This window comes from Capronia epimyces, assembly GCF_000585565.1.
Source record: "Capronia epimyces CBS 606.96 chromosome Unknown aczIQ-supercont1.1, whole genome shotgun sequence".
In the NCBI taxonomy this organism is placed as follows: Eukaryota; Fungi; Ascomycota; class Eurotiomycetes; order Chaetothyriales; family Herpotrichiellaceae; genus Capronia; species Capronia epimyces.
Genome location: NW_006912904.1, coordinates 2670702 through 2688698, shown reverse-complemented (window position 1 = coordinate 2688698; position 17997 = coordinate 2670702). Strand labels below are relative to the sequence as shown.

The window sequence follows — 17997 nt, the reverse complement described above, 5'->3', positions numbered from 1 at the left end:
GACAAACAAGCACAAGACAAACAAGCACAAGACAAACAAGCACAAGACAAACAAGCACAAGACAAACAAGCACAAGACAAACAAGCACAAGACAAGCACAAGCAGAAGCACACACCACCCACTAACCCGTTGAGTTGACGTGCACAGCCTGATATCAGACATCAACATCAACATCAGCATGAGTTGGGATAGTGAATATGACATTGTCTGCATTGGGTCCGGGGTCGGCGGTCTCTCTGCAGCCTTGACCGGGGCCGAGCAGGGAGCCAGCGTGCTCGTGGTGGACAAGTTCCACCTAGTCGGGGGCGTGACGGCGCTGTCGTCCGGGCAGCTGTGGCCAGGGCCGACGCACGTGTCGGAGGCGGCGGGGATCGACGACCAGGCCAGCTCGGCGCAAGCGTACATCGACCATCTGTCGCAAGGCTTCGCCGACCCCGAACTCCGGCGGTCGTATCTGGCGGACTGCCGCGGGGCGATCCAGTACTTCACCGACACGATCGGCCTGGAGCTGCAGGTGGTGCGCGACCTGCCGGACTACTACTACCCGGCGGTGAAGGGGTCAGCTCCGCAGGGCCGCTTTCTGGAGATCAAGCCCTTTCCGGCGCGGAAACTGCTGGGGGCGGAATGGGCGGGCAAGATCCTGACCTCGCCCTACGGCGACGGTTACAGCTACGCGACCGGTGCCGAATTCGTCGCCATGCAGGTCAAGGGCAGCGAGCATGTCGGGGCCTGCCTGCAGCGCCATGTGGAGGCCGACGAACGCTGCTGCGGAGCCGGCCTGGCCGCCGCCCAGGTCTATGCGGCTCTGCAGCGCGGCGTGAAGATCCAGACGTCGACCGAGGTGGTGGAGCTGGTCGTTGAGGACGGACGGGTGACGGGGGTGCGAGCGATAGTACGGGATTCCTCTTCCTCATCCACTTCTTCTTCCTCCTCCTCTTCTTCTTCCTCTACTCAACGCATTCGCGCCCGCCGCGGCGTCCTCCTCGCCACCGGCGGCTACGACCTACGACCCGACCTGGTGCGCAGCTTCGACGGCCTCATCGACGCGGGCAACATGACGCTGCCGACCATCACGGGCGACCATTTAACGCTGGCGGCCACGGTCGGGGCCATTGCGTATCCGGCGCACCCGGCGGCGCTGACGGCCATCTTCGTCGGCTACCAGATCCCCGGCGAGGTGGTGTACGGCAAGGCCACGTGGCGACTGCATCTCCCGGGCGCGCCGCACTCGATCGTGGTCAACGCGCGCGGCCACCGCTTCGCCAACGACTCCTTCTACCCGGACGTGTCGGCCAAGGCCGGCCGCTACGACGGCCAGGAACAGGGCCTGGTCAACTGGCCCGCCTGGCTGGTGTTCGACCAGGATTTCGTCGACAAGTACAACCTGCTGCCCGCCTACCCGGGCCAGCCGCTGCCGGCGGGTATCAGCGTCAATGCTGACACGCTAGAGGGTCTGGCCGCCGTGACCGGCATCGACGCCGACGGGCTCGCCGCCACGGTGCAGCGATTCAACGGCTTTTGCGAGACCGGTGTCGACGAGGACTTCGGTCGCGCCTCGCTTCCCTGGGGCACCATCCTAACCGGCGACTACCGCCTGCCGCATCCTGGCTTTGCTGCTATTGCCCGCCCGCCATTCTATGCCGTCCAGCTGCAGCGCGTCACCGTCGGCGTGCCCACCGCCGGCCTGCCTATTAATCGTGATGCGAGCGTCCTCACCGCCACCGGCCACGTCGTCCCGGGCCTCTACGCCGCCGGAAATGCCGCCCTCTACAACGACTGGGGCGCCGGGTATAATAGTGGGGTGGCCAATATGCGCGGCATGCTGTACGGCCACAAAGCCGCGTTGCACATGCTCCAAGACAAGAACGCAGCTGGGTAGACCGTCTGTCTTCCAGGTGAGATCAGTCATTGGTACTAGTACTGCTGCTGGTGCTGGTGCTGGTGCTGGTGCTGGTGCTGGGACAGGTACAGGTACTGGATGTTGAGCTGGAGCTGGAACTGTCACAGTCATTGTCACAGTCATTGACACTGAATCAATCCTATTTGCCAAGGTATACTGTATATTGTACCTACCTACCTACCACTGCAGCACTGGTCGTGGTAGTGCTCTCAGTCAGGTTTCCGCCATCTTTGTACTGTGCATCATACTGTACTGTGTGTGTGTAGAGACAGAGTACGGAGGACAGAGACTACAGACACGTACCGTCCGTATATCTAAGACATAGTCAGAGACTACAAACACGTAACCGTATATCTAAGAAACTGTCAGCCCGATCGGTCGGTTTGTTTATCGGCGCAAGGTCGGAACCGCAACCCCAACCCACAAAACGGACCGGAACTATAGTCCCCGCTCCCCTCACTGCGGCGGCATAACCTGGATGATTCTGTGGTGGATTGTACATTGTACACTGTACAGGATCCGTAAACTGGCCGGATTGCAAAGTGTCCATACATGTCACCTACATGGGATATAGTAATTAGTAAGAATCTGAGTTCCGCCGAGGAGATCAAATACATACGTACATAGAGTCTGTACATACAGCATAGATCCCACCGCTCCTACCTACCACCTACCTATGTCATCATATTACTTGCTGAGTGTCCACACAAAGACTATTCTCACCACCTAGTCTTATATCTGGTCACAATCCCATACTCATCCCGTACCCATCCTCATCCCATACTTATATCTATACCTATACCCATATCCAGACTCGTACCATACCCATACCTGCTAATCACCATGTCCCCTCCTGTCCCGTTCAAGATCGCCGTCCCAGAAGAAAAGCTCCGCCGACTCCGGCAGAAACTCCTCTTGACAGAATGGCCGGACGAAGTGCCGCTCAAGGAGCCTCGCAGTCGCGGCGCCCCTTTGCAGGAGGTGAAAGGGCTGGTCGACCACTGGCTGCACTCGTTCGACTGGCGCGCGGTCGAGAGCCGACTCAACGAGCTCCCGCAGTTCACCACCGACATCGAGGTGGACGGGTTCGGCACCTATAACGTGCATTTCATCCATCAGAAAAGCTCCGTGCCCAACGCCATCCCGTTGATCTTTCTGCACGGCTGGCCCGGCAGCTTCATCGAAGTCACCAAGATCCTGCCCGAGCTGGTGCAAGGCGGGCGGGACTTTCCCGCCTTTCATGTCGTCGCTCCCAGCCTGATCGACTATGGCTTTTCTCAGGGGAACCTCAAGGAAGGATTCGGCCTCGCCCAACACGCCGAAGCGTACCATAAGCTGATGCAGAGTTTGGGATATTCTGAATATGGTAAGCCGTTTACTTTCTGTGCTTGTGTTTGTCCTGTGCTTGCCCTATACTTCCCTATGTCTGTGTCTGTCCTGTGCCTGTTCTATGCCTGTCTCTGTGTCTGTTCTGTGCCTGTTCTGTGCCTGTCCTGTCTCTCCAATGCTGACAACTACCCACCACCCCCAGTATCACAAGGCGGCGACATTGGCAATTTCCTGACCCGGTTTCTGGCCCTCCAGTACCCCGGGTCCTGCAAAGCCCAGCACACCAACATGCCGACGCCAAACGCGCCAGACGCCAACAACCCCAAACACGCCGAAGTGATCGCCGCGATCGAGGCGGCCGGCGGGCTCAGCGACAAAGACCAAAAGCGGCTCGCCATGACGCAGGAACACCAGGCCAGCGGGATGGGATACGCGATCGAGCACATGACGCGGCCCCAGACCATCGGGTACAGCCTGGCCGATAGCCCCGTGGGCCAGCTGGCGTGGATCTACGAGAAACTGGTCGACTGGACGGCCGGGTATGCGTGGACGGCCGACGAGGTCTTGACCTGGGTGTCCATCTACCGCTTCTCCCGCGCGGGCCCGGACGCCCCCCAGCGCATCTACTACGAGATGGTGCACCTGGATGCGAACTCGTCCACGCCGACCCCCGTCACCGAGTTGGCCGCCCAGTATATCGACGTGCCGCTGGGGACGTCGCGGTTTCAGAAAGACGTGCTCAGCCTGCCCAAGGTCTGGGACGCCACCATGGGGCCCGTGGTGTTCCAGGCCGAGCATGACGTGGGCGGCCATTTCGCCGCCTGGGAGTGTCCGCGCGAACTGGTGTCTGACTTGCGGCGCATGTTTGCAAGGGAGGGTCCACTCTATGGCTGTGTTGATGGCCAGACGGGGTTCCAGGCCGGGTGATTGATGCGCTGCTGTACGGCGTACTTATCACTACTGTCTACTATAGTATTCTATACTCATTACTACTGTCTACCAAGTATTCTATACTCATTACCACTGTCTACTACAGTGTTCCATAGTGGTCCACAATGTTCCTTGGTAGTATTGGCACTTGGTCCAGTACAACTGTGTATATGAGGTCTATAGTGGTCCACAAGGTGTTCCATTTGTCGCCTGGTTCCTACATAGTAGTGGCACGGGGTCCAGTATAACAAGTAATCCTGCCTACGGAGGTTAGTAGCAACTGTGTAGACGAGGTCTATAATGTACAGGGTACGGGGTACTAGGTATTCCATATAGGTACTAATCCAAAGACTGCTGTATGACAAGTAATACTGCCTACGGGGATTAGCAACTGTGTAGACGAGGTCTATAATGTACTAGGTACGGAGTACTAGGTACTTTTGTTGTTGTTGAATTCAATTTAACGACGTCCCTGCTGCTACTGCTGCAACTAGAGTACTAGGTACTAAAACCAAAGACTGCTGTATTGTACAACAGGTAGCCACTACATGTGACCTGACATGGTTTACATACCTAGGTACTGTATGTAAAGTACAGTAAAGTACAGTAAAGTACAGGACAGTACACTACACTAAACTAAACTGGCCAGTGATGCGGATAAACTAGAGCCACTATACCCGGAGCAGGCCGACCAGGTACTGTTCTGTACCTAGGCTCGACGCGACGGGAGGCTCGACGCGATTTACCCGATTTCCCCTTGCCACAACACGCCCTATCCGTACACGTAACATTGTTCGGAAACTATGCAAGACTCTAGTGAGACCAGACCAGACCACACCAGACCAGACGGACTTCCAGGCGGATGAGAGCAGTGCAGTGCTCTTCCGTCGGGTCAAATCACCCACAGAAACAGCAATCATGGTGGCCTATGACCGTGACAGGACACACAGACACAGCACAGCACACACAGCTAGCTAGCTAGCTATGCAAATGATTTCCCCCTCCCTCCTCGGCCCGCCAGGAGCTGGTTGGTACGTGGGAAGGTTCTTGCTTTACTGCCAATTTGCAGTAGCAGGAACAGTGCCAGAACTACCAGCAAGCACTGGATGCTAGGAACAGTTCGGAACAGGACTAGAACTACCAGCTAGCACTGGATGCTAGGAACAGTTCGGAACAGGACTAGAACTACCAGCTAGCACTGGATGCTGGGCACAGTTCATGGTACTGGTCCTGGTACTGGTCCTGTGATCCGGAGTTCGTGATACTGGTACTGGTACTGGTCCTGTGGTCCGGATATATCTCAGTGAATCTAATCCACCTTGATGGGTATAAGGAGAGAAGAAGAGAAGAGAAGAGAAAAAGAAAAAGAAAGGCTTTCTTCCTCCGAATAGGATCCTAGGGATAGTACAGTCCAGGACTTTACTGGGCAGTGAATACTGCTTGACGCTGTTGCCTTGTTCTTTTCTTGTATAGCCATTACTGAAATCAGCCTCCGGTCATAGATCATAGGTCACAGGTCATCACTGGAACCCAGAAAACAATCTCGATCTCGATCTTGATTTCGCCGACAAGCTGGACAGGGAGACACTCATACAGACACCTTGGGCCACTGATCAGACAGACATCGACCTTAGCCGCCAGCCCTAACCTCATCAACTAGAGAGCAACAGCGACAAAAACAGCAAAAACAACAACAGCAACAACAACAACAGTAACACCACCGCCACCACCACCACCAACACCAACACCAACAATGGCCTCCGAAAGCTTCACCGTCGCCGCACCACCAGCACCAGGGGGACCTGACCTGCAGGAGCTGGAACACAAGTATGCGGAAGAGGCCGACAAACGCTGGAAGGCGCGGCCGGAGCACCAATACCTGGCCCTACGGGAGATCCGCGACGCCGAATTCGCCAAGGACCCGTGGGTGGACTACGAGCGGGCGCGGGCGTTCGAGACACAGCGGGAGGTCCACGACGGCGACTTCCGACAAGTGGTGATCGTCGGGGCCGGGCACAACGGAATCCTGTTCGCGGCGCGGCTGATCGACGCGGGGATCGAGGCGTCGCAGATCCTGATTATCGACAACGGCAGCGGGTTCGGCGGGGTGTGGTACTGGAACCGGTATCCGGGGCTGATGTGCGACGTCGAGAGCTACATCTACCTGCCGCTGCTGGAGGAGACGGGCTACATTCCGACGCGGCGGTACGCGCGCGGCGAAGAGATCCGCGGCCACGCCGAGCGGATCGCCCAGCGCTACGGGATGCAGGCGCTGTTCACGACGACGGCGACCAGCATGGACTGGGACGACGAGCGGGTGGAATGGACGACGCAGGTGCGGCGCGATCTGGGGCCTGACTCCGGTGGCGTGGTCGAGTTGAAGATCCGGTCGCAGTTCCTGTTCGTCGCGGCCGGCCCGTTGACGGGGCCCAAGATGCCCGATGTGCCAGGCATCGACGAGTACCTGGCCGCGGGGGGCCAGATGTTCCACAGTGCGCGGTGGGACTACTCGATCACCGGGGGCACGCAGGCCAAGCCGGAGCTGACCAAGCTGCGCGACAAGTCGGTCGCGGTGGTGGGCACGGCGGCGACCGCCGTGCAGCTGATCCCCGAGGTGGCCAAGTACGCGCGCGAGCTGTACGTGTGCCAGCGCACGCCGTCGTACGTGGGGCTGCGCGGGCAGCGCGACACGGACCGCGACGAGTTCCGCACGCGCGTGGCCGTCAAGCCCGGCTGGCAGGGCGCGCGGGCCGACAACTTCAACCTGAGGATCTCCAACGACCCGGAGCCCGAGAACCTGGTGGGCGACGGCTGGACCGAGGTCGGCGGCTGGGCGGCCTTCCAGGGCGGCAAGGGCAAGTTTGGCTACGACCCGGTGCCGCCGGACGGGGTGGCCGACCACGTCGCCTACTTCATGGAGCTGGACCAGGACCGCGCCAACCGCATCCGCGCCCTGGTCGACCGCCTGGTGGCCGACTACGACCCCAAGGTCGCCGAGAACCTCAAGGCTTGGTACCCCGGCTGGTGCAAGCGGCCCATCTTCCACGACGACTACCTGCCCACCTTCACCCGGCCCAATGTCCACCTGGTCGACATGGACGGCCGGGGCATCGACCGCTTCACCGCCACCGGCAACCGGCCCGGCCTCGTCGCCGGCGGCCAAGAGTACCCCGTCGACCTGGTCATCCTGGCCACCGGCTTCGAGGTGCCGCCCTACGCCAGCGCCGAAACCCGCGCCGCCGCCCCGATCCGCGGTCGCCACGGCCGTGTGTTCGACCAGAAGTGGAACGACCCCGCCGATTTCGGCACCCTGCATGGCTTCATGGCCCACGGCTTTCCCAATCTGTTCTTCCAGGGCGTCTTTGGCCAGGCCTCCTCCTCCAACTTGACTCGTCTGTATGACTTTCAGGCCCAGCATCTGGCCTTTATCGTGGCCAAGGCGGTGGCAAAGGCTGCTGCTGAAAATGAATCCACAGGTCAAGGGCAAGGTCAGGTTCAAAACGGAATCAAAGAAGGTCCAGATCAAGGTCAAGCCGAAATCAATGGTCAGGCCCCACACTCAAACTCAGACTCACGCAAAACCGTGGCCGTGGTCGAGACGTCAAAGGCCGCCGAGGACGCCTGGACTGATCAGCTCGCGAAGCGCGCCCTGTTCTGGACCACCTTGCCCATCTGTACCCCCGGCTACTTCAACGGAGACGCCCAGGTCAAGCCGCCTGGCACCTCCGAGGAACTGGCCCTGGCCGCCAAACGCGTCATGTGGCCCGGCGGCGTCACCGACTATGGCAGAACCCTCATCAAGTGGAGGGAGGCTGGAGAGTGGAAGAGCATCATTTCCACCCGGTCGGTGGAGGTTGCGGTCCCTGAGACGAACGGTGTTGACAAGGCTTAGGGTAAGGCTAGGAAGGTAGAACAGGCCAGGACAGGCCAGGACAGGAAAGTCTGATATTATCCGCAACTTACTATAACGTCTTCTGTGCAGTCTCGACTTACTATAACGTATTGTCTTACTACAGTCTCGTACTATCATGGTCATGGTCGAGCTCTTGATAGAAAACAAGAGGCAAGAGGCAAGAGGCGGGAGTCGGGCTGTAGCTGTGCGCCAGAGGGAATCGGGATATGTAGTACTGTACCATACTACTACTTACTACTACTGTTAGTCCAGTATCATCTAATTTCAGAAACATTTTGCATGCGCATCAGCATAGGCATCTTTGAAGGGTTTTCAACCACGTACTCCGCACTGTATACACCGTGACAGTATCTAGAGTTCAGTATCCTGTCCTGTCCTGGTCCTGGTCCTATCCTGGTTGACTTGATCTACGTATTTCATGGGACTGGTCTAAACTGTGCCGATGGGATATCTGGCCGATCTGAGTCACCTGTGCTTTCGATTGGCCTGTCATCTAGACTACACCGCCCATACCGACCAGTACGGATCCATACGGACACGGACACGGACATGGACACGGATACTTCGCCTCTCATCATTTGTGGGCGGGCGGGCACATGCTCAGCCCCCCTGCCCCTGGGGATTCCTCAGCCTTGCACGTGGTGTACGTACTGTACCGTACACGGTACCCACAAATGACATTGCCGCGACGGCCCCAGCCCCGATTACCCGAACCGAGTTTCTGGGGGTCGGGGTCAGCCACTCACGGCCCATGTCCATGTCCTCCGTCCGGCTCCTTTTTACCCGCGGGGCCAAGGCTGACTGTATAGTACAGTATGCAGCACATGCAGTACTCCGTGCATGCAGCACATAGGTTACTACTGATAGGCTGTTTCCCTTCCCCTGACTAAAGCGTCCTGTTTTGTCCGGGTAGCGGGTGTTGCGGGCACTGTCACCGTCACCAACTACGAGGCCAGAGATCAAAGCTGAGGTGAGGACAACTCTACTCCATACATCGTCATCAGGTCACTCGTAAGTCATGTCATGTCATCCATGTATCATCTGTATGGTGGTTAACATGTCAAACAGTCTGTGCTCTTTGTACCTACCGAGTGGTTAGGCCTTGCCTTCCTTACCTTACCTTACCTTTATGCGCACTTCCCTCACCCTCACTCCAGCCACGGACGGAAAGAAAAGAAGAGAAGAGAGAGCCAAGGATCGGGCACGGAAAAAACAGAATCAGAATCAGAATCAGAATCAGAATCAGAATCAGAATCAGAATCTAGTCATGCGCCGCGACCGCTAAACAGCAGCTGCGACTGTTCTCTCTTCTTGGGGAGATTCACCCACAACCACAACCACAATCACTCCTCCAGCCGGTGGTTCACCATGTCCTTGTCTAGGCTGCCGCACCAGGCCCGGCCGTCACCGTCTCTCCTTTTCAAGGGCTCAGGCGTTCTGGCCCCCATCACATGCTGCACGTACACGCAGAAACGGAGGGCGTCGGTGCAACGACAACCGCCTGGTTATGATGTCGTGGTGGTGGGATCCGGATGCGCAGGACTCAGCGCAGCGATTGTGGCAGCGAAGCACGGGTTGAAGGTGCTGGTGGCGGAAAAGAGCAACTACTTCGGCGGCACGACGGCCTTCTCGTTTGGAGGGGCCTGGATCCCCGTGAACAAATACCAGAAGATGCTGGGGATCGAAGACGACGTCGACAAGGCCGACACGTACGTGCGGCGGGTTCTCGGCGACCTGTACGACGAGAAGAACCACAAGAAGATGCAGGCGTTCCTGGCCAGCGCGCCCGAGATGGTGGAGTGGATGGAGGCCAACTCGGCCATGCAGTTTGCGCCCATGCCGATTCCCGACTACCACGTGGCGAAGGAGGGCGCGTCGGTCGGCCGCACCGTGTCGGTCGAGGCCTTTGACGGACGCCTCCTGGGCCGACAGACCCTGCGGGACGTGCGGTATACGCTGCAGGGGTTCCATGCCTTTGGGTCCATGCAAGCCCGGCCGTGGGACATCCCGGCCTTGACCCACCCGTTTGGCAGCTGGAGCAACTTCCACTTCGCGACCAGCAAAGTGGTTCGGTACGTGGTCGACGTGCTGCGCTACGGCAAGGGCTCCGAGCTGGCCAACGGGAACGCCATGGTCGGCCGGCTGCTGCACAGCTGCCAACGAGAGGGCGTCGAGCTGCGCAAGAATGCCCCCGTGCTGAGAACCGTGTTGGACGAGAACGGCAGGGTCAGCGGTGTGGTGGTCGGGGTGAACAGTCAGACCGGAACCACCACAACCGCCGCTGAGGAGCAGATCCCCGTCAACAAGGCCGTGGTGCTCGCCAGCGGAGGGTTCGGGCGGTCGGACGAGGCGCGAAAGTATCTGCCGCACGAGTGGTCGGCTTGTCCCAAACACAACGTGGGCGACGGGCTACGCATCGGGCGGGAAAGCGGCGCGGCCATGCCTCCGCCGAATCCAGACAACGGCATCTACGCGCCGATCTCGTTGCTGCGCAAGAAGACGCGCGACGGCGGCACGCAGATCCGACGGTATCCGCACTTCTCCCAGGACCGGACCAAACCAGGCGCCATCATCGTCGGACGCGACGGGCGGCGGTTCGCGAACGAATCCGAGCCGTACCAGGAATTTGTGAAGAACATGCACGCCCAGGGCATCGACCAGGCCTATCTGCTCGCCGACCGCACCTTTCTGCGCAAATACGGCATGGGCATCGGCCTGCCGGCCCCGTACCCTGTCCGACACCTGATTCGCTCCGGCTATCTGATCGAGGCGCCGGACCTGGCCACGCTGGCTGGCAAGATCGGCGTCCCCGCCGACAAGCTGTCGGAGACGGTGGCGGCGTGCAATCGATATGCGGTGGAAGGGCGGGATCCCGAGTTCCACCGCGGAGAGAACGCCTACGATCTGATGCTGGGAGATCCCTCCACGGGCCTGCCTAATCCTACCCTGGGTCTGTGTAAGAGCCCGCCGTTCTACGCCCTGCCCATCTACCCGGGCAACGTCAGTACCGTGTACGGCCTGACCACCGACGAGAATGCCCAGTGTCTGGATAAAGAGGGCGTGCCGGTCCCAGGACTCTACGCCGTCGGCCTCGATCAGAACTCGGTCATGCGCGGCACCTATCCGGGCGGAGGCTCGAGTATTGGGCCGGCCTTGACTTTTGGCTATCGCGCCGCATTGCATATAGCGGGGAAGATCTAGTTGTGGTCTGTATAGGAAGATCTAGTTGTGGTCTGTATAGGGAGATCTAGTTGTGGTCTGTATAGGGAGATCTAGTTGTGGTCTGTGTAGCCAGGTAAATCTAGTTCCTAGTTGGACTTGACATACTAAGCAAGGCTGTAGTCAGTACAGCCAGGAGATCTGATTACTACATATATATATATATTTAGTGGGCAAGAATCCTGTCAAAAGGTTGAAGGGCGAAAATGTTCCTTGTTCATGATCAAAGGGTGGCAGGGGGAGCGCATGCTCTATAGTATAGTATAGTATAGCCTAAACCAGCCTTCTGGTTAAAGGACAAGGCTGGGAATGCCGCCTAAGTTTGACAAATCCATGGTACATATTACTGAATCTGATAACGGGTCAACAGTGCCGTGCCTTTACAAGAACACTGACACTAACACTGACAGACACTCGAGTCTAACTTACCCAATGCCCAGCCCAATATATTAGACATGGGCCATGCTCGATCATCTCATCTGCATAGTGATAGTTGCTCTAGGCTCTGGGTAATTACAGTACCGTACTATCCGGGTGCCTGTGTTTTGTTCCGAACAGCAATGGCAATGGAGGTTGGCTACGGACGACAGCTTACAGCTTACGGCTTAAGATTACACGGAAAGTGGTTATTGTACAGTACAGCACGAGTATGTACAATATGCACAGTAGGTACCTATATACAGTATGGAGGTTGGACAGTCGAGCACTCCCATTCCCCTTCCCATCCCCCCCCCGGGTAATTACAATAATTGTCGGGAGTAGGGTCTACTATTGCTATTCCGAACCAAAAGGAGGAAGGGATGCCCTTTGAAGGGTGCCGCGAGATCCGAACCCGCCCAACCATGGGGCGGTGGCCCTGATTTGTGAAGTAAAGCAGGGGGTGACACTATGGAGTATGAACTAACCGACCGACTGGGTGAACTTCCACCCACGGCAAGTACAAACATAAACATAAACATACTAGTAGTGGTGGTGTAGTAGTAGTAGGACAGTAAGAGCGAAGAGAGGAATCCGAACCCGATTGTCAGGTTTAGTTTCTCCTTTCCCCTGACCTGACCTGAGACCGTGGGTACAGTAACCCAACCTCGATATTCACACGCCGCTACACGACACGACAGGATTGACTGGAATTCACTTGCTTTGACTTGAATTGAACTGAACCGAGGTGAATTGGATTGAATTCATTTCCACCTGGACTCGGACTCGGTATTTCAGGGCCAGGGTTAATTCCAACTCGAATTCCAATCCAATCCCATCCAATCCAATGTCGGCTCTTCGCTACGCCGCCAAAGACGCGTTCAAAGGCCGCACGGTGCTCATCACCGGCGGCGGCGGGGCCATCGGACGAGCGGCGTCGCTGGCATTTGCGTCGGCCGGGGCCAATGTGGTGGTGAACGACCTGCCCAGCAACAGCGAGGGCGCGGGCCCGGCGGAGCGGACGGTCAACGAGATCAAGTCGCGCGCAGAGGCAGAGACAGACGCCGAAGCGGGATGGGGGTCAGCGATCGCCGTGCCAGGCACCTCGTTCGAAGGCCAGAAGCTGGTGGACGCGGCAGTGAGCCGGTTCGGCCGGATCGACGTGGTGGTGACGCTGGCGGGCACGCACGCGGTGACGCCGTTCGCGCAGCACACGATGGAGGACTTCCAGCGGGTGCTGGGGACCAACACGTTCGGGGCGGTGTCTCCGATCCTGGCGGCGTGGCCGCACTTCCAGCGACAGCGGTACGGGCGGGTGGTGACGGTGACGTCCGACACCATCTTCGGCACGACGAGCCTGAGCTCGTATATCTTCTCGCGCGGGGCCAACTTCGTCGGCGCGCGCGCCCTGGCCATCGAGGGCGCCGACCACAACATCCTGGTCAACTGTGTCGCGCCCGTGGCCGCCTCGGCCCTGTCGTTCGACTACATCAAGGACATGGAGCCCAGCGTGCGCGCCCAGTACGAGGCCCAGCTGACCCAGAAGTTCCCGCCCGAGGGCAACCTGCCGATGATTCTGGCCCTGGCCCACGAATCCTCCACCATCACCGGCGAGACCTTTTCGTTGGGTGCCTATTGCGTCTCCCGCATCGTGCTAGGCTTCCAGGACGGCATCACCAACGCCCGCTCCATGGAGGATATCTTCAAGCGGCAGGGCGATATTCTGGGCCCGCCAGGCAAGGAGGTCAAGATCCCCGCCAGCAGTGAGGAGGCCATGAACACGCTTCAGCGGAGCAGGGAGTGATGGATTGGTATTGGCTTTGGCTTTGGCTTTGGCATGTCTGTCAAAGGTTGAAATGTTCCATGTTCGCTATCAAAGGGGTGGGGAGCCCAGAGTATATAGGTGTGCCTATATATACCAGCCTTCTGGTTAAGGCGCAAGGCTGGGAATGCCTACCTATATAAGTTAGTGCCTACCTTGAGTTTGACATGGAAATGGTGGTCGGAATGGGCGAGACTAGGACAGAGCAGACAATGGTCAGCAAGTAGTAACAAGGAATGTGCATGTCAAGGGTATTGACTTGACTTATCTTTTCTGCCTCTCTGCCTCCTCTTCTTTTCCTTTGTCGATTTGGTTTGATTTGCCGACCAGAAAGCTGTCAGAAGGTTGAAAAGTTCCATATTCTCTATCAGAGGGTCGCAGGCGGAGCGTATGCCATACAGTATAGTATATCATGCCTAAACCAGCCTTCTAGTTAAAGGGCAAGGCTGGGAATGCCTAAGTTTAACAAGAGCAGTAAAGAGCAGGAGGCTTCCCGGATCTCAACCACGAAAGCTGGTTTCCTCCCCCCAAAATAATGTATATATTTTGAAAGTCCAACATTATTCCTCAACGCAAAGACCCCCATGTAAAAAGGGGAGTCTGGCAGTAGTGAAGTGAGGGCCTTTGGCTCAGTAGTAGCGGCGGACCTGTTTGACGGGGACGCCTCTATTACACCACAACACAATACTGGACTCCCTAATTTACTGGGCGAGAACGGCCGAGTTCAATCCTCACACGAAACGGTACCCGGATACCTGACCTGCCTTTATTATCTTCTGCTGTCAACCTCCTCGAGGTTGCTGAGACCGTAAAAAACCTAGGAATCTAGGTTTCACTTCCCAGGACCCCCGCTCAAGGGGTTCCTGGAAAAAGTTTTTGTCATTTTGGATTGCTCAAGCCGAAAGTTTTTGTCATTTTAGGTTGCTCAAGAAGTTAGTGCCTAAGTAGACAATGTCGTGATTCATACCATACATACCATAGCAGACATAGTGTTCATCCATCTAGCCTTCACTGTATCTATATCGGTATTGATCTCTGTATTGACTTGACTCATTCAAGTGCAACTTGTTCAAGGATAGCCCTGTCCAACCGGTAGGTTGACGCCCGTCACGTCCAGAGAGTCTTCGCTCAGCAGCCAGGCAATCACCCTGGCGACCGAGGATGGATGCATGGGATCCATGCCCGAGGCCCTGATCAACTGGCGACGCTGTTCAGGGGATGTCGAGGGCAGGATATCGTCCATCATGGGAGTTTCGACATTTCCTGAGAGCATCAGTATCAGCAACGGCAACGGCAACAGCATCAGCATCAGCAACACAAGATTCAAATTCATCAAGGAAATAAATCAATAGAAGGAACCAACCTACCCGGAGAAACGGAATTCACCCTGATCCCCCACGGATACACGTCCTTGGACACGCTGGTGGAGAAATAGGCACAGGCGGCCTTGGACGTGGCGTAGCCGTAGGTGTCGCCGACATGGAACAGCGCGACCATGCTGGCCACGTTCACAATGGAGCAGTGCGAGCGAGGCGGCATGACGGCTTTCATGGCTCGCACCTGTGCGCGCGTGCAGTAGAAGACTCCGTCGATGTTGACGCCCATCACTCTCCTCCAGGACTCGTCGGTCTCCTGGAGGATGGTGGGTGCGGCTCTGGAACTCGAACTCGAACTCGCCACGGCCTGGGCCAGACCCGCCACGTTGGCCGCTCCGTGCAACGGCCCGGCCTGGACGACGGTGTTGATCCAGTCGTCCACCTCGTGCGCCACCGACACGTCGACCTGATGCGTGTGGACGGCGGTGGCGGGATTGATGGATCGGATCTCGTCGGCCAGCGTCTGGATATGTGTGCGGTTCTTGTCTGCTATCCAGAGCGCCGACGCTCCTCGCTGGGCCAGTAGTCGTCCAAGGGCGGCGCCGATGCCCGATGCTCCCCCGGTAATGGAGAAGACTCGTGACGCGGCCATGGAGTAGAAGGAGTCTGGTTTGTCCTTTGAGGTTTGACGGCGGTCTTGAGGGTCTTGGCTGCAGGTTCGCCCAAGTGAGCAACACAAAATCCAATCCGTCCGTACATAGATGTTGGGAAGAACCGCTACATGGGTTAGGGTGGTTAGTATATGTAGTATATATAGTATATACGGCTAGTATTTTAGATGAAGAGAATTAAGCTTCCACGTATTTGCTTTTGCTTTTGCTTTTGCTATATCTACCAATCTACCTGGTCGGCTGGGAGGGAGGTCCAGTACCCCATACATTAGGTACAGGTCCACCGTCATCTTTACTTGGACAAACTATATGCATACACAGTGAGTATGTCTACCACAGTAGAGGCAGGATGGATCAAGCCTGTGCCCATCATGCGATACTACAGGATGTACTGTGCCGAGTGTACAGGAGTAAACATATGTTCTCAATTGATTTACCCGGACCCCTCAGCCTCACTCGCTGCGCAGCCTCGCTCGGTCTTGGACTCCCTTCCCCTCCGAGTTCTCGCGAGTGATACGGATAATCTCCGCTCCCACGTCTACACGTGTCCCGGCCGAAAGCGGATGGCACAGTTTGGGTTCACAGTTCAGTTCACAGTACAGTTCACAGCGCATGGATTGATCTATGTCTGTTCCATGTATTTCTTAAACCGGGTATAAAACCCAAGGGTTGGCAGGACACAAATCAGGCGAGACAAGATTCATATTCGACCTCGACCTCGACCTCGACCTCGACATTTCCCTTACTGTAGTGTTTGATCTTTGTTCTTGTACCAGCACCGGACCCCAGTTGAAACCAAGCCAGCCAGTGCCGGGACACCACACCAGACCACACACCGACCTCAATTGAAGGACACCACACACCACACCAACCTCAATTGAAGGACACACCACACACCATGCTGCACAGCCTGACGTTCGACCAGTACAAGGACGAATTCCGATTTCTCAAACTCCGGCGCGAGAATGGCATCCTCGAAGTCCGCATGCACTGGGACGACGGGCCGGCCAAATGGTCCGGATACGAGGAATCGCTGCACTCGGAGCTCCCGGAGCTATTCCAATGCGTGACCAAGGACCCCGAGAACAAAGTGATGATCTTCACGGGGACGGGACACGAGTTCCTAGCGGAATGGGACCAAGGCGACAGCAGCGAGGTGTTTGTGTCGCCGGCCCAGTGGCACCGACTATACAAGGACGGCAAGGAGCTAATCCACTGGTTTCTGGACGTGGAAATCCCCGTCATCGCCGCGGTCAACGGCAAGGTGTCGATCCACCCGGAGCTGCCGACGCTGTGCGACATCGTCGTCGCCGCCGACACGGCCTCCTTCGCCGACAAGGCCCACTTGACCGACACGCGCGCCGTGCCCGGTGACGGCTCGCATGTCTGGTGGCCCATGCTGCTGGGGCCGAACCGCGGCCGCTCCTTCCTCCTGCTGGGTGAAGAGATCCCCGCCGCGGAGGCCAAGACGCTCGGCTTCGTCGCTGAGGTCGTGCCGCATGCTAAAGTGTTGGATCGCGCCTGGGAAATCGCCCGTGAGCTGCTCACCCACGACCCGTTGGTGCTGAAGTATACCCGCGTCTCGCTGGTCCAGCATTTGAAACGCCGCTTTCTTGACGACCTGGGCTATGGGCTGGCCTTGGAGGGTCTGGGCGTCTTGCAGATGGCTTGTACTGCCTCCGGGAGTAAAGGCTGGTCTTTTGGTTTGCCGGGCGGGAGATCGGGGGATGATAAGTCATGAGTCGATGGTCATTCATGAATCGAGTCGAGTCGGATCATCATCTATTCATCTATCTTCCCGTTCCCCCTCCCCCTATTCCCGCCCGGATCGAGGTCTCCCTCCCATGTGCTCGGTCTTGGGCTCATCGTTGTTGTGAACTGTAGACAGTGGACATACAATATCCAGAGGACGGATCCCTGTTCATATATTCCATGGCTGTCGAGAAGTCTGAAATTGAGATGCCAATGCCACGTCACGAACGCTGAGTTGATACCATGTAACTCTTAAGAATTCCATCACTCAGATAGGTAGCCTCTCCTGGCACTATCGAGGCCAACAGAGTAATACTGTACATTCCTACAGACAGTACACATTTCCGGTATGGATGTACAGAGAGACTACTGTATCATCTTAGATTGTGAGGCCTATCCCAACCAAGCACAGCTAAGGCTCGGCTCATCCACCATCCACCACATTCCTGGAAGATGATACAGTATTTCCTCCTGGATGATGATACAGTATTTCTGCCGGCGTGTTGTTGTTCCTGTCTCGACACTGCTTACCCGGGGTTCCTCAATCTGTTTCCGCCGCCGAGATCACCATCGCCAGCACAGTTCTATTACTATGTCGTGACGGCAATGCCGTAGATAGGTGCTGCGGTGAAATAGGGGCAATTCGGTAGTTTGTGGTTTGTCGGCTGGCTCATATTTGTGCTGTATGTAATACTATAGGTATTGTTTACTGTAGCATCTACAGATAG

The 17997-nt window shown here is 57.0% G+C and overlaps 7 protein-coding genes across 7 annotated transcripts; 6 read left to right on the top strand and 1 right to left on the bottom strand.

The window, feature by feature from the left end:
- Positions 1 to 178: 178 nt before the first annotated feature.
- A1O3_00984 (uncharacterized protein) lies at positions 179 to 1879 on the top strand (the record flags this gene model as incomplete). The annotated part of the gene is made up of 1 exon (XM_007731133.1): positions 179 to 1879. One exon carries the CDS (start codon positions 179 to 181, stop codon positions 1877 to 1879), a length of 1701 nt encoding a protein of 566 aa, XP_007729323.1.
- An 864-nt stretch (positions 1880 to 2743) lies between these two features.
- A1O3_00983 (uncharacterized protein) lies at positions 2744 to 4156 on the top strand (the record flags this gene model as incomplete). The annotated part of the gene is made up of 2 exons (XM_007731132.1): positions 2744 to 3266; positions 3432 to 4156. The coding sequence occupies 2 exons, from the start codon at positions 2744 to 2746 to the stop codon at positions 4154 to 4156; spliced, it is 1248 nt and encodes a 415-aa protein (XP_007729322.1).
- A 1756-nt stretch (positions 4157 to 5912) lies between these two features.
- Positions 5913 to 8051, top strand: A1O3_00982 (uncharacterized protein; the record flags this gene model as incomplete). Its single annotated transcript, XM_007731131.1, has 1 exon — positions 5913 to 8051. The coding sequence occupies one exon, from the start codon at positions 5913 to 5915 to the stop codon at positions 8049 to 8051; it is 2139 nt and encodes a 712-aa protein (XP_007729321.1).
- Positions 8052 to 9440: 1389 nt separating this feature from the next.
- A1O3_00981 (uncharacterized protein) lies at positions 9441 to 11273 on the top strand (the record flags this gene model as incomplete). Its single annotated transcript, XM_007731130.1, has 1 exon — positions 9441 to 11273. One exon carries the CDS (start codon positions 9441 to 9443, stop codon positions 11271 to 11273), a length of 1833 nt encoding a protein of 610 aa, XP_007729320.1.
- Positions 11274 to 12555: 1282 nt separating this feature from the next.
- On the top strand, positions 12556 to 13512 carry A1O3_00980 (uncharacterized protein; the record flags this gene model as incomplete). Its single annotated transcript, XM_007731129.1, has 1 exon — positions 12556 to 13512. The coding sequence occupies one exon, from the start codon at positions 12556 to 12558 to the stop codon at positions 13510 to 13512; it is 957 nt and encodes a 318-aa protein (XP_007729319.1).
- A 1087-nt stretch (positions 13513 to 14599) lies between these two features.
- A1O3_00979 (uncharacterized protein) lies at positions 14600 to 15498 on the bottom strand (the record flags this gene model as incomplete). Its single annotated transcript, XM_007731128.1, has 2 exons — positions 14600 to 14793; positions 14898 to 15498. 2 exons carry the CDS (start codon positions 15496 to 15498, stop codon positions 14600 to 14602), a joined length of 795 nt encoding a protein of 264 aa, XP_007729318.1.
- A 917-nt stretch (positions 15499 to 16415) lies between these two features.
- On the top strand, positions 16416 to 17258 carry A1O3_00978 (uncharacterized protein; the record flags this gene model as incomplete). The annotated part of the gene is made up of 1 exon (XM_007731127.1): positions 16416 to 17258. One exon carries the CDS (start codon positions 16416 to 16418, stop codon positions 17256 to 17258), a length of 843 nt encoding a protein of 280 aa, XP_007729317.1.
- Between the last annotated feature and the right edge of the window lie 739 nt (positions 17259 to 17997).